The following is a 15,660-nucleotide window of genomic DNA, read 5'->3' as shown; positions in this document are numbered from 1 at the left end:
GACCAACTCTCAAGGAATACGTTGTTGCCCTCATCCGTCAGATGCACTCCAACCCCTATGGTACATCCCAGGAACACACTGCTTTATGGCTGGGTGGTGGATTGTGTTCCCTGAAATGTTTATCGTGCTGGGCCCACTCTCTGCATTTGGTTAACTTCTGGTCCCACTGGAACATCCAGCTCCTCCGCTGTGCGATATCAGAGAAGACCACCGCTGTCCCGGGAAACATTCGGATGACCACCTCTAAATCCGCACATCAGCCGCACCAGTGCCGTCCCTTTGGTGTGTCCCAAGTCGTCTCCACCAAGATGTATAACTAGGATGTCAGGGAGAGAAGTAGCACAGGCCCTCTGCTGGCGCAGAACACAGAGCAATTTGTGCCACTTCATGCATTGCTCTCCGAGCCACCTAAAGTGACAGTCAATAATGTATGTACAGTAAATTGTTAATGGGTAGGCTACATGTTGATTATTTTGCTGTGAATATTAAATAAATACTAATAACTACATTTCTGTTGCCATTTTCCGTTATGGTGTATTTTTACTTGACTGTATTGCTGTGTTATGTTGTATAATCACCTTCCGATATGAAAACCTTGGAAATGAAGTGAAGAGTAGGCATTGGTCTGAAGCTGAAAAAGAAAGGAAATTGACACCACAATGCCTACTGAACTCATGCTCGACCAAGGTTGTCCAGCACACAGCTTTGACCTACTACAGTAGCTATGTTGGTCTATTACTTCAAACATTTTGTATGCAGGTTGCTTAGGATTCAAACCTTCTCAAACTGCCTAATTCATACACTTCAGTGGAATAATGGAATGCACAGGATCCTGCTATTAAAATAATACTGTATATCATTAGGCTGTATGTGTTTTTATAAATAGGCCTATTGTAAATGTTAATTGTTGAAGCGTCACCATCTTTATTGCAAAAATAAATACAAATACACACTTTAATCTTTAATCACTTTAAACATATTCATTTGACAGAGGTAATCAACTACCCACTGATCAGCACAGAAACTGATAGAACAGAATCATTTTTTGAAACAAGTGTTTCTGAGCTTATGTCAATATTACACAGCTAAGCTAACTGTTACAGAAATCTACACCAGTGCTAGAGGCATCACTACAGACCCTGTATTCCAGCCGGCTGCGACCGGGAGACCCGTGAGGCTGCGCACAATTAGCCCAGCGGCGTCCGGGTTAGGGGAGGGCTTGGCCGGCCGGGGATGTCCTTTCGGGGCGCATGCATGCTGACTATGGTCGCCAGCTGTACGGTGTTTCCTCTGACACATTGGTGTGGCTGGCTTCAGGGTTAAGCAAGCAGTGTGTCAGGAAGCAGTGCGACTTGGCGGGGTCGTGTTTCAGAGGACGCATGGCTCTCAACCTTCGCCTCTCCCGAGTCCGTACAAAGGTGTAAAAAGTAATATTATAAATACATTTCCCTATATGGTAGCGGTCTCTCAGATTGAAGAGCATACAGTAAAGTTTCCATACCAAGTAATTGCCATCAATATGCACTGTAGGTAACCACAAGCTGAAGCCAAACTGCCTCATTTACTAGAATTAGATACATGGCAACTTAACAGTTTCATATAATATGCTGTCGCCATAGCTGCTACCAATTACCCTAATTTGTGCTCTGCTTTTTTTTGATAAAGCATTGGCGATAAGTGGTTTAAGAGGTTAAGTGATGATTAGCAAAAAATATTTAGGTGACAAATTTATTAACATGTTTGTTACTTAGCAAACCACACTCAAAGGTTGTCTATTGTGTAAGTGTTTACAATGACGGCTAGAATGTGATCATTTTTGTTGCATAGGTGGCTTCTTCATTTTACTGCCACATAATAACACATTAGAGGATCCCTTATTTGTCCCTAATATATATTTTCATATATTAGCATTAGATCATGTCCTTTAGTTTATATTGTCTTATAATAATGAGATTACAGTATATTTTGTTTTATGTCCTGAGGAAAAGTAACTGATTGCAAGCATTTTATAATAAACAATAGAATTATTATGTATATTAATTTCCAAGTAAAATGTAAGATATCGCAAAGAGGACGGTGATGTAAGTAGGTGTCATGATTTACTTAAGCGTCTAGAGTGCTCCCCACGTCCATCCACGATACGATGATGACACTTTGTTTAACCCTGGTTGAGGTTGTCCACCCTCTGCTGGTCAGTAGCAGAACTACAGACCCCATAAGTTCTCCTGCCATACAAAAGAGCCAGGGTCAGTCTCTACACTCACATTAACTTCATTTCTACAAGTGAAGCATTATTTCCAATGAATTAGGTGTTTCGGAGCTTTGAACAGAGTATTCAGCTCTGTTAACATGTTATATAAAGACATTTTCAGAAATAGTTTCTTAATTAACTACCAGGGAAAAGAATGATGGTTGATAATAAGCCTCGGACTAAAAGGGAAAATATAAATACAACACACATCAGTTTGAACCATTATTTTGGAAACCCATAGAAATTAAGTGGGCTACTTTTGCACCAGACAAAGTCATTTTCACTATGAAAGTCTGTACCTATTTCCATACTTTTTAAATTAAACAACTTTTTAGTGACAGAAAATACCACAAAACGTTTGGACGCCTGACAAAACTGTATTATTTCACTAGCCGCTACAAGACAGCAGGGCCAGTCATATGCTCAACATTTGATTTTATACATGATCCTATGTCCAATGTGAAGTAAGAGAGAACCACCAATCATTCTTTCCCTATTCCCTACCCATAATGGACTTGGCAGTAGATGGCTACATTTTCTTCATCTGTACCCTACATGGCTAGTCTGCTTCAGAAACGACAGAATAGTATAAACCACATGAATCCTCCGGGATGTGGCCTCAGCCAAGCTGGTTGATTCTTTCTTGCACCGACTGAGGTCGAGGAGGACAGACAGTAGGAACACAGGCAGTAGGAACACAGACAGTAGGAACACAGACAGTAGGATCACAGACAGTAAGAACACAGGCAGTAGGATCACAGGCAGTAGGATCACAGGCAGTAGGATCACAGGCAGTAGGAACACAGGCAGTAGGAACACAGGCAGTAGGAACACAGACAGTAAGAACACAGGCAGTAGGAACACAGGCAGTAGGATCACAGGCAGTAGGAACACAGGCAGTAGGAACACAGGCAGTAGGATCACAGGCAGTAGGATCACAGGCAGTAGGATCACAGGCAGTAGGAACACAGGCAGTAGGATCACAGGCAGTAGGATCACAGGCAGTAGGATCACAGGCAGTAGGATCACAGACAGTAGGATCACAGGCAGTAGGATCACAGGCAGTAGGAACACAGGCAGTAGGAACACAGACAGTAGGAACACAGGCAGTAGGATCACAGGCAGTAGGATCACAGGCAGTAGGATCACAGGCAGTAGGAACACAGGCAGTAGGAACACAGACAGTAGGAACACAGACAGTAGGAACACAGGCAGTAGGAACACAGGCAGTAGGAACACAGGCAGTAGGATCACAGGCAGTAGGATCACAGACAGTAGGATCACAGGCAGTAGGATCACAGGCAGTAGGAACACAGGCAGTAGGAACACAGGCAGTAGGATCACAGGCAGTAGGATCACAGGCAGTAGGATCACAGGCAGTAGGATCACAGGCAGTAGGAACACAGGCAGTAGGATCACAGGCAGTAGGATCACAGGCAGTAGGATCACAGGCAGTAGGATCACAGGCAGTAGGAACACAGGCAGTAGGAACACAGGCAGTAGGAACACAGACAGTAGGATCACAGGCAGTAGGATCACAGGCAGTAGGATCACAGGCAGTAGGAACACAGACAGTAGGAACACAGGCAGTAGGAACACAGACAGTAGGATCACAGGCAGTAGGATCACAGGCAGTAGGATCACAGGCAGTAGGAACACAGGCAGTAGGAACACAGGCAGTAGGATCACAGGCAGTAGGATCACAGATAGGATCACAGGCAGTAGGATCACAGATAGTGGCTCCACCCCACATGTCATAGATCCAGCTCTGTGGCACAAACACACACACACACACACACACACACACACACACACACACACACACACACACACACACAGGTCATTACCTTGCTGTTTGCAATTAGTTGTATCAAGCAGTGGTTTCAGACATTTCTGGTGGTGAGGAAGTCTAAACAATGGGGAGACAAAAGCAGACTTTATTTTAATAGGTGATATCAGGTTAACTCCTTTAATTAAATTGTATCCATGATAGTTTTTTAATTGGTTGTAAAACAGTTTGAGTCCCATAATGGTATTTGATTAGTAGATACATCTTTTATACAATGGTCTCTATAATTTACCTGAGGAAGGACCATTGAGTTGTTGATTAATGATGATCATCCAGCGCTGCATGTCTGGTGTGAATTCCAGAGCGACCTTAACACGTAAATTCCCTTTATGCGATGTCTACTTCCCAGGGCTTACTTAGTACCTGTTGCACTTGCTCAGTTTTTAATGTATGTGTCTGAATTAATGGACCATAAGAAATGCTTGTTTTATAAACTCAGCTAAAAAAATAAATATCCCTTTTTCAGGACCCTGTCTTTCAAAGGTAATTTGTAAAAATCCAAATAACTTCACACATCTTCATTGTGAAGGGTTTAAACACTGTTTTCCATGCTGGTTCAATGAACCGTAAACAATTAATGAACATGCACCTGTGGATCGGTCGTTAAGACACTAACAGTTTACAGATGGTCGGCAATTAAGGTCACAGTTCTGAAAACCTAGGACACCAAAGAGGCCTTTCTTCTGACTCTGAAAAACACCAAAAGAAAGATGCCCAGGATCCCTGCTCATCTGCAGCCAGGGAAATAAATTGCAATTGTCCATACTGTGAGACTCCGAAGACAGCGCTACAGGGAGACAGGGCGGACAGCTGATCATCCTCACAGTGGCAGACCACGTGTAACAACACCTGCACAGGATCGGTACATCCGAACATCACACCTGTGGGACATGTACAGGATGGCAACAACAACTGCCCGAGTTACACGAGGAACGCACAATCCCTCCTCCATCAGTGCTCAGACTGTCAGCAATAGGCTGAAAGAGGCTGGACTGAGGGCTTGTAGGCCTGTTGTAAGGCAAGTCCTCACCAGACATCACTGGCAACAACGTCGCCTATGTGCACAAACCTACCGTCGCTGGACCAGACAGGACTGGCAAAAAGTGCTCTTTATTGACGAGTCACGGTTTTGTCTCACCAGGGGTGATGGTCGGATTTGCATTAATCGTCGAAGGAATGAGCTTTACACGGAGGCCTGTACTCCGGAACTGTCACGCCCTGATCTGTTTCACCTGTCCTTGTGATTGTCTCCACCCCCTCCAGGTGTCGCTGATTTTCCCCGGTGTATTTATCCCTGTGTTTCCTGTCTCTCTGCCAGTTCTTCTTGTTTGTTTTTTCAAGTCAACCAGTGTTCTTCCCGTTCTCCTGCTTTTTTGCATTCTCCTTTTTCTAGTCCACCCAGTTTTGACCCTTGCCTGTTCTGGACTCTGTACTCGCCTGGCTGACCATTCTGCCTGCCTTGACCACGAGCCTGTCTGCCACTCTGTTCTGGTTTTGACCTTTTGCCTTGACCACGACCATTCTCTTGCCTACTCCTTTTGGATTAATAAACATTGTAAGACTTCAACCATCTGCCTCATGTGTCTGCATCTAGGTCTCACCTTGTGTCATGATCGGAGCGGGATCGATTTGGAGGTGGAGGGTTCCTCATGGTCTGGGGCAGTGTGTCACAGCATCATCGGACTGAGCTTGTTGTCATTGCAGGCAATCTCAACGCTGTGCCTTACAGGGAAGACATCTTCCTCCCTCATGTGGTACCCTTCCTGCAGGCTCATCCTGACATGACCCTCCAGCATGACAATGCAACCAGCGATACTGCTCATTTTGTGCGTGATTTCCTGCAAGACAGGAATGTCAGTGTTCTGCTATGGCCAGCTAAGAGCCCGGATCCCAATCCCTGGGACCTGTTGGATCGGAGGGTGAGGGCTAGGGCCATTCTCCCCCAGAAATATCCAGGAACTTGCAGGTGCCTTGGTGGAAGAGTGGGGTAACATCTCACAGCAAGAACTGGCAAATCTGCTGCAGTCCATGAGGATGAGATGCACTGCAGTACTTAATGCAGCTGGTGGCCACACCAGATACTGACTGTTACTTTTGATTTTGACCCCCCCCCCTTTGTTCAGGGACACATTATTCCATTACTGTTAGTCACATGTCTGTGGAACTTGTTCAGTTTACATCTCAGTTGTTGAATCTTGTTATGTTCATACAAATATTTACACATGTTAAGTTTGCTGAAAATAAACGCAGTTGACAGTGAGAGGACGTTTCTTTTTTTTGCTATGTTAATATTGGTATTTGACTGCATTCACCAGATCACGAGAGTATATACTGTATTTATGAATACTGAATTCCCTTCATTCTTTCCCTACTTTGTAATGTGAAATATTTAAAGATATTTTTCCTCTGGATATAATTTACGAGGACATTTAGTCATCTCTATCCTTATTGCCAAATCCCGCTGGTAGTGAAATGTATTGAGCAGTGAGTCCCTCCCCAGTTTTGGAGCAGACGTGTTCACCTGGGTTTAAACTACTATAAACAAAACACATAGCAGCCTAACCTCTGCAGTCTTCCTTGTTATCCCCCTCTATTGTGACAAGTGTAAATCTATGAAGTATTGTTTATTTTCTGTGGCGAATCACAAATGCCCCAAAGTCGCATAAATACTGTCGAAAAATGTCCTCATCATGTTATGTAAACCCTAGTCATTGGTTATGTTTACAGTTTATTCATGTGTCTTTCATAAGCTGTAGTCTTTAGATGCAGACAGAGGTTGCTTTCCAAATAGTACCCTATTCTCTTTATAGTGCACTACTTTTGACCAGGGCCCATAGGGTAGTGTACTACATAGGGAATTGTGTGCCATTTGACAGACAGTTGCTGGGTTGTAGGCTATCTGCCCCCTCTGCCTGCACATCTGCCCCTATCATGCTAGCTGGATGAGAGTCAGAGACATCCATCTTAACAGATTGTCAGATGTTGTCAATGTTTTAAAGAATGTCTACAATACTTCTAGACCAAAGCTAACAAAACTGGAAGCATATGATATTTTCTCTCTGGTATCAGTTCTAAACATAGCGTTTTGTTTTTACAAGGTAGGATCCTAGCCCCACTGAATCCTTTGAAGAGTGAGAAGGGGTGGTGGAGACTACATAAGCAGTAGATCCACTGCTGTTAATAGACAAAAGGTTCACATTTAGGCCAACGTCATAATATGGGGAACACATGTGTCCATTATCCCGCTCACAACAGTGTTTCAGGCTACCTCTATTTGGGAACTCCTTCATATCACGGTTCTCCCAGATACAGTGATTGTAACTGTACTCCCATAACATGAACTGCGTAGAACTTACTGTTATCCATAGTCGTCTCCCCCCCCTTTTAAATAGCTCTTCTATCTCACGTTAGTGCGTTCATTACATAAGAGATTTGAGTCTCCTCTGCGTGGGCAGAGTAATCTGCCTGGGATGGTCCTGAGTCGGAGATGTTTGTGAAGTATGCAACTAATAAAGCAGCTTTGCAGTAGTGCCCTAAGAACTCACTGATCTCCACGTCTATCTGTGGTTCATTTAAAAGAAGAACAGAAAGAAAGAAAATGAAACAATAAGATTTGGATTGTTCACTTGCCAGGAGATTTTGACTTTAGGGTGCCGTGTCACATTTCAAAGTCATGCAACACATCCAGCTTACATCCAGCGTATTTTCTACCTACTGCGATGAACTGTTGTTTCAATCTGGAATCAGAGGGTTTTGTTCTGTCTAAGCTATACTGAACACAAATATAAATGCGACATGCAACAATTTCAATGATTTTACTGAGTTACAGTTCATATAAGGAAATCAGTCAATTGAAATCAATTCATTATGCCCTGATCTATGGATTTCACATGACTGGGCAGGGGCGCAGCCACTTGGGAGCCAGGCCCAGCCAATCCGAATGTGTTTTTCTCCACAAAAGGGCTTTATTACAGACAGAAATACTCCTCAGTTTCATCAGCTGTCCGGGTGGCTGGTCTCAGATGATCCCGCAGTTGAAGAAGCCGGATGTGGAGCTCCTGGGCTGGCGTGGTTACACGTGGTCTGTGGTGAAGAAGCCGGATGTGGAGCTCCTGGGTTGGCGTGGTTACACGTGGTCTGCAGTTGTGAGGCTGGTTGTGCAATTCTCTAAAACAACGTTGGATCCGGCTTATAATAGAGAAATGAAAATTTAATTATCTGGCAACAGCTCTGGTGGACATTCCTACAAGTCACCATGGCAATTGCACACCCTCTCAAAACTTGAGACATCTGTGGCTTTGTGTTGTGTGACAAAACATTTCAGAATGGCCTTTTATTGTCCCCAGCACAAGGTGCAACTGTGTAATGATCACGCTGTTTAATCAGCTTATTGATATGCCACACCTGTCAGGTGGATGGATTATTTTGGCAAAGGAGAAATGCTCACTAACAAGGATGTAAACAAATGTGTACACAACATTTTGGAGAAATAAGCTTGTTGTGTGTATGGAACATTTCAGTGATCAGCTAATGAAACATCTGATCAACACTTTACATGTTGTGTTTGCATTTTATTCAGTATATTTCACATCAACAGAAGGTACACTGCAGGAAGAAGACTGTGTCTGAGAATTGCAATTGTTGTATCTACCTTCCGCCAACTTCCTTCTTTATGCGTGTAATGCCACACTCAATCTCAACTAAATTGTTTGGTTATGTTTCCAACACTGTCAACCCAATCACCTATCATTATATAGGTCAGAGAATGGCCCCAGTCACATGTTTTACATCTTTACATTGTTTTGCACACTTTGCACTCAAGAGGCAATAAACCCAAATTGGCTCAATATCCTCTTCCTATATATTGAGGCACTTGAAGTGAAATCAAAGAAGATATTTTTTTTTTACTCCCAAACCACTTGTTTGCTTAGTAGTAGTTACTAAGTAGCTAATTGGGTAGAAACAAGCTTTGAGTTATTTTATGTGTGTATAGCAACTGTCATAACAGAGAGTCTTTTGAAATGCTTACTCATTATTATGTTCAATCAACATTTCAATGCTAATTTTTCTCTTTTATCTTCAACTTGGGTCATTGTCTATGGTTTCTGGCCACAGGCATCTTGAGTCCGAGTTAATGCCATTCCATATCAGATCATTCCTCTCCACCGGTGTTTAACTGTCACAAAATAACCCCAGCAGGCATGGTTAAAGAGAGATATCAGTAGAGGGAAGGAGGGGAGACGCTGTGTCCTCATTTTTCTCAATGTCTCTTTAATTATTTTCTCTGCCGTTTTATTCATTGGTGCCGTGTTTTCATTCTCATTTCAGGGAGGCAACCAGACGGCCACTGTGATTGCTCTGTGCTCCATGAGGGACTTTAATTTAGCCCAGGAGACGTGCCAACTGGCCATCCGGGATGTAGGTGGCCTTGAAGTCCTCATTAACTTGCTGGATACAGAAGAAATCAAATGCAAAGTGAGTAGCCCTCCCAGTCCCTGCTCCCTGCCAAGCGGACCTGGATGCCCGTGGGGGGGGGGCAGAGCTGCCCCTGTGCTGTGTGTGCCAGCCTAGTGTTTCAGATACCCAGAGTACTGACTGGAGGTCCTTTAAAGACACAGGGAAGCAATTCGACTTCAATAGACCTAATGAGATGTGTGGGCGCTTTTTATACAGCATGCCTTGATATTGAGACTCTTTAGAAGCTGCTGTCTATTTTTAGGGGTCACGTTTTGGGGGTTTACCTAATCCTCTTTATTTGTGCTCTTGTTGATGGATGTTTAGCCCATGTTGTTGACATTGGCTTTGCAGTTTTTCTTCATACAAGCCAACGTTTTTTACCCGCTAAGGAGATTTAGCGAGATGTACTCTGTGGACTTACCGTCTTCGTGCATGGTTTAGATTGGCTCTCTGAAGATTCTGAAGGAGATCAGCCGTAACTCTCAGATCCGCCGGGCCATCGCTGACCTGGGGGGCCTGCAGACCATGGTGAAGATCTTGGACTCCCCAGACAAGGACCTAAAATACCTTGCCGCAGAGACCATCGCCAACGTGGCCAAGTTCAGACGGGCCAGAAGGACAGTCAGACAGCACGGAGGGATCAAGAGACTGGTGAGTCTAGTGGGAAGATATATACTGTGCTGTAGCACAGCAGCGCATAGCCTTGCATAAGGGAACATAATGCTAATGTTATTTAGACAGACGCTTTGATCCAAAACATTGACAGTGACACATAAATATATGGGAATGTATTCCGTGCAGGAAATGAACCCACAGCCCTGCTGATGTTCCCTGCAGCACGCTCTAACTGACCCTCCACAGAGCCCATTTGGAGTCACATGCTATAGCAAAGCAGAACCTTAGGCATTATAGTCCAATATAGTCAAATCATGGCTCCCCTCTACAGAACACAGCCCAGCAACACACAGCTCTTCACAGCACTGGCTCTTCTAAGTACCTCCAGTTTCCATACACTGGGTTCCGTGATACATGCCACCCTCACCCACCTTTCCCCTAGTTTTATGTTACAAAACATCAAAGTCATTGGGGGGGAAACGGATAGAATGTCCTTTGACATCCTTGGATCTGAGTTGATGTTTATTGACAGAGCGACCTGTGATTAAAGCCTGTGGGCCTTGTATATTTATCCTCGAGCACCAAATCGGATGTGCTCATTGCAGTCATTGCAGTGGAGAGATTAATTTCACGCTGAACTACAGACTGAGACCACCTTTGAACTGCATAACATGTGTAATAGCTTTGCCTGCTCTGTCTCAGTGGCCGTGCAGGAACTATGGCTTTAACACAGCCCTGACACACAGACCGATGCTCATAAAGGGTCACTCTGGGATTTCAACACTGTAACATCAACACGCAGACCTGCTCTTTTTCCACATTCTGAATCTCTGTTTTTTTTATTCTGTCCGCTCACATAGTAATATGATTTAATTATGCACTTAATCATGGCCAGCAACTTTGCTAATCTCATTCAATACATTGCGTCAACGGAAACCACAGCTATCATTACAGCATTTCCTGTGGTTTTCACATTCACTCTCGCAATGTCGGATAGATATTTTATTTGATGCACACGGGATCCTTGAGTGTGTGTTCTCTGTGTGTGTGTGTTCGTTCCCAGGTAGAGTTACTAGACTGCGTGCCTGACTCGGCGGCCCTGACAGAGGAGCAGGAGAAGGACGTGGAGGTGGCTCGCTGCGGGGCCCTGGCCCTCTGGAGCTGCAGTAAGAGCACCAGGAACAAAGAGGCCATCCGCAAGGCCGGGGGCATCCCTCTTCTGGCTCGCTTGCTCAAGTCTCCCCACGAGAACATGCTGATCCCTGTCGTGGGAACCCTGCAGGAGTGTGCCTCCGAGGTGAGGGGCTCACTATGAGGCTCTGGCCAAAAGAAGTGCCCTATATAGGGAATAGGGTGTCCATGTCGGGTATACCTATGGTTTAGTGGGCAGCATGTGTAGCAGATTAAGGTATGGAGTGCTACCCTGAAGAGGACCACCTAGTGATTCATCATTGCAAACTAAAACACTGTCATTGACTGCCTATGTGTTTTCCCTGAACGTTCAGAGAAGTTACAGGATTGCCATCCAGACGGAGGGTATGATCGAGGACTTGGTGAAAAACCTCAACTGTGACAACCACGAGCTACAGATGCACTGTGCCAGTGCCATCTTCAAGGTAACCATGGTTATGACTCATGTTAAGAATGTTTTCAGTCCATCATAAACAAACAAGAATAAATTGAGGCTGGGAATGTGGACAATGCACAAGCATTAGGTCAAGAAGCATCCCAAAATATGTCTAGCAATGTTTGTCTGTCTGTCTCAGTGTGCAGAAGACAAGCGTACCCGTGACCTGGTGCGTCAGTGCGAGGGCCTGCAGCCCCTGGTGACTCTGCTGAGCCAGGCAGACAACAAGCAGCTCCTGGCTGCCACCACTGGGGCCATCTGGAAGTGCTCCATCAGCATGGAGAACGTGGCTAAGTAACGTTACCCCTCCCTCTCCCTCCATCCAGGCATCCCTCCCTCCTTCTCTCCTTCCCATTATTATTAACCCTCATTATCACTACAGCCCCACTCAGACTGGAGCCTGACCAGCACCAGAGGTAAACTGTGTAGCTGGTCGTGGTCCCATATTTACTGTAGTGGGGCGGGGGAGTACTTTAGACTGGGGCATGTCTTATGTCATTGGTAGGTTGGTGCAATTACTGGTAGCCTATAAAATGAGCCTGGCCCTGACTTTGACAAATTACCCACACAGAAGTACATTTTTGTTTTGACTGATGTCCACTTAGCATGTATTGAGTGGGCAGCCATAGGTGCTCGTAATACTCAGATAATATGTTTGCAAACTTAGTGTCACGAGTCTGATGGGAATTTAGAGAGCTAAATGTAAAGTATGGGGAGATGGGTCTACAGTACGTTCCAATGGAAATCCTAGTGATAGCGGTTTGGATGGTATGCTGCAATCACGTGGCGTTTTTACGAGACCTCTCATGTGTTCATATGTGAGTCTCACTTTTTCCACTCCCAGAAGTTGTCACGTCTCGTCCTTTACGTTGTGTCTGGCCGAAGTGATTATTTGGACAAAATGTTAAGTTCTGCAGCTACACAGATTCTATTAGCGCTGATCTTTTATGTGACTGTTAGCAGGAGGAATGTGCGCTTTTCTGCCGTTAACAAAAGATGAAGTAAAGAGTTTATTTTATAGACACCCTTTGGTGTCTAAAGCAGCTCTCCTCCCATCAGTAATGAACATGGGCAAGCGGACTGAGAGAAAGCTGCCTCGAAAATGACTCCTCCATAATGTTGGAAATGTAAGCTGACAGACTCTTAAATCATTTGTCATGTTACGGCATACCCACGTTTATTTCATTGTCATTTAGTTCCCCTCAACAGTCACACTTTCTGGAATCTTTCCTGGCTGGCTTTATTTTGCGTGGGATGATTTTTTAAATCAGTCATTTTCCCTCAAAAAGAAATAATGCCTGAAAACCCTGACCCGGCAGCGCTCAATGGTTGCTAAAGGTACTCCCGTGACTTGTTTTGTTGTTGCTGTATTTCTTTTATTTGTCAGAGTGACTCAGGGGACAATGCAAGCCATATGCATTCATTTATGCCACCGTAACCTCTTAATAAATTCAAGGCTTATTTTCAGAAACGTAGCCAACAAACTGATAAGGCTGTGGCTTTTTTCATTTTTTTTTTAAAAATACGTTTTTACGATAAAAGAGGCTTTTGGAGTTTTATATGATGAATTAAGATCATGTGGAAATGTCTAGCATCTGACTCAAAAACTCTGTAGGCCTGAAAATTGCAGAGGAATTTAAAAAATAATAGTAAAATGTCCCAGTAGCACTCACACCGGCCTCTCTCCACTTCATATTTCATAACTGACAGAATGATATCCTACATTTAGAGTCTAAGTTAAGTCTTCCCAACTGGAAGCAAGTGCCTGTTGCCACAGTCAATTAAGCAATGATCCCATTATAGAAGCATGCCAATAACTCTCTCTTTAAAACAGGTGGATATAGATTACTATCTCTGTTGCCAAGTTCATGGTGGACAACCAGACCAGTGGTTATTTTCATAAACAAAAGCATCTGTTCTGTTTGCATAGAACGAGGAGTGTTGGATAACAACAGATTTAGTTATAAAGACTAAAGAATTCATACAGCAGAGAGTTCAAGAAACAAAGTGAACCTTTCAAGACTGCATTTCAGTCCTCTGGCTACTTAACAAGCCTTCCTGTTCAGTCCAGTTCAGATGCATATGGAATAACACAAAAATGTCAGAGATTGGGAGCCCTTTAGAGTGCAGCCTGGCACGGCGATAAAACAGGTTAACTACACTGGCAATGAGTAATGTGGCACCCTGTGCACTTGCTCCCATTACAGGCCGCTTGTCTCAGCGTACTTACTCATAACACTGTTGCTATGCAAAAATGGTCCATAATAATAATAATAATAATAAATAATGATACTGATAATCACATGTTAAACCGCAATTTGCTGACACTTCATTGGCAAGAATCAAACCCTCACACTCATTAAGGGGACTGTGATAGATAACTAAGGAATCTAGTCAGTGAGAGAGTGACCCAAAGGGTTTCATTGGCAAGCATCAAACCCTCACACTCATTAAGGGGACTGTGATAGATAACTAAGGAATCTAGTCAGTGAGAGAGTGACCCAAAGGGTTTCATTGGCAAGCATCAAACCCTCACACTCATTAAGGGGACTGTGATAGATAACTAAGGAATCTAGTCAGTGAGAGAGTGACCCAAACGGTTTCATTGGCAAGCATCAAACCCTCACACTCATTAAGGGGACTGTGATAGATAACTAAGGAATCTAGTCAGTGAGAGAGTGACCCAAACGGTTTCATTGGCAAGCATCAAACCCTCACACTCATTAAGGGGACTGTGATAGATAACTATGGAATCTAGTCAGTGAGAGAGTGACCCAAAGGGTTTCATTGGCAAGCATCAAACCCTCACACTCATTAAGGGGACTGTGATAGATAACTAAGGAATCTAGTCAGTGAGAGAGTGACCCAAAGGGTTTCATTGGTTTCATTAAGGGGACTGTGATAGATAACTAAGAGTCAGAGAGAGTGACCCAAGGGGTTTCATTGGCATCAAACCCTCACACTCATTAAGGGGACTGTGATAGATAACTAAGGAATCTAGTCAGTGAGAGAGTGACCCAAAGGGTTTCATTGGCAAGCATCAAACCCTCACACTCATTAAGGGGACTGTGATAGATAACTAAGGAATCTAGTCAGCGAGAGAGTGACCCAAGGGGTTTCATTGGCAAGCATCAAACCCTCACACTCATTAAGGGGACTGTGATAGATAACTAAGGAATCTAGTCAGTGAGAGAGTGACCCAAAGGGTTTCATTGGCAAGCATCAAACCCTCACACTCATTAAGGGGACTGTGATAGATAACTAAGGAATCTAGTCAGTGAGAGAGTGACCCAAAGGGTTTCATTGGCAAGCATCAAACCCTCACACTCATTAAGGGGACTGTGATAGATAACTAATGAATCTAGTCAGTGAAGAGTGACCCAAATGGTTTCATTGTCAAACCCTCACACTCATTAAGGGGACTGTGATAGATAACTAAGGAATCTAGTCAGTGAGAGAGTTTCATTGGCAAGCATCAAACCCTCAACTCATTAAGGGTTTAACTAAGGAATCTAGTCAGTGAGAGAGTGACCCAAAGGGTTTCATTGGCAAGCATCAAACCCTCACACTCATTAAGGGGACTGTGATAGATAACTAAGGAATCTAGTCAGTGAGAGAGTGACCCAAAGGGTTTCATTGGCAAGCATCAAACCCTCACACTCATTAAGGGGACTGTGATAGATAACTAAGGAATCTAGTCAGTGAGAGAGTGACCCAAACGGTTTCATTGGCAAGCATCAAACCCTCACACTCATTAAGGGGAATGTGATAGATAACTAAGGAATCTAGTCAGTGAGAGAGTGACCCAAAGGGTTTCATTGGCAAGCATCAAACCCTCACACTCATTAAGGGGACTGTGAT

At 43.9% G+C, this 15,660-nt stretch overlaps 1 protein-coding gene across 2 annotated transcripts in view; it reads left to right on the top strand.

The window, feature by feature from the left end:
• The window catches only part of odad2 (outer dynein arm docking complex subunit 2), a 78,674-nt gene that overhangs the window by 27,321 nt on the left and 35,693 nt on the right, over positions 1–15,660 (top strand). For both annotated transcript variants that reach the window (XM_029626701.2, XM_029626702.2), the window contains exons 11-15: positions 9,429–9,575; positions 9,999–10,208; positions 11,236–11,469; positions 11,678–11,788; positions 11,939–12,093. In XM_029626701.2, coding sequence (XP_029482561.2) covers positions 9,429–9,575; positions 9,999–10,208; positions 11,236–11,469; positions 11,678–11,788; positions 11,939–12,093 — 857 coding nt within the window. The remainder of the gene's footprint in view (positions 1–9,428; positions 9,576–9,998; positions 10,209–11,235; positions 11,470–11,677; positions 11,789–11,938; positions 12,094–15,660) is intronic.

This window comes from Oncorhynchus nerka, linkage group LG22 (genome assembly GCF_034236695.1).
Source record: "Oncorhynchus nerka isolate Pitt River linkage group LG22, Oner_Uvic_2.0, whole genome shotgun sequence".
Classification (NCBI taxonomy): domain Eukaryota; kingdom Metazoa; phylum Chordata; class Actinopteri; order Salmoniformes; family Salmonidae; genus Oncorhynchus; species Oncorhynchus nerka.
The sequence above is the reverse complement of the archived record's forward strand: the minus strand, read 5'-3'. Positions and strand labels throughout refer to the sequence as shown.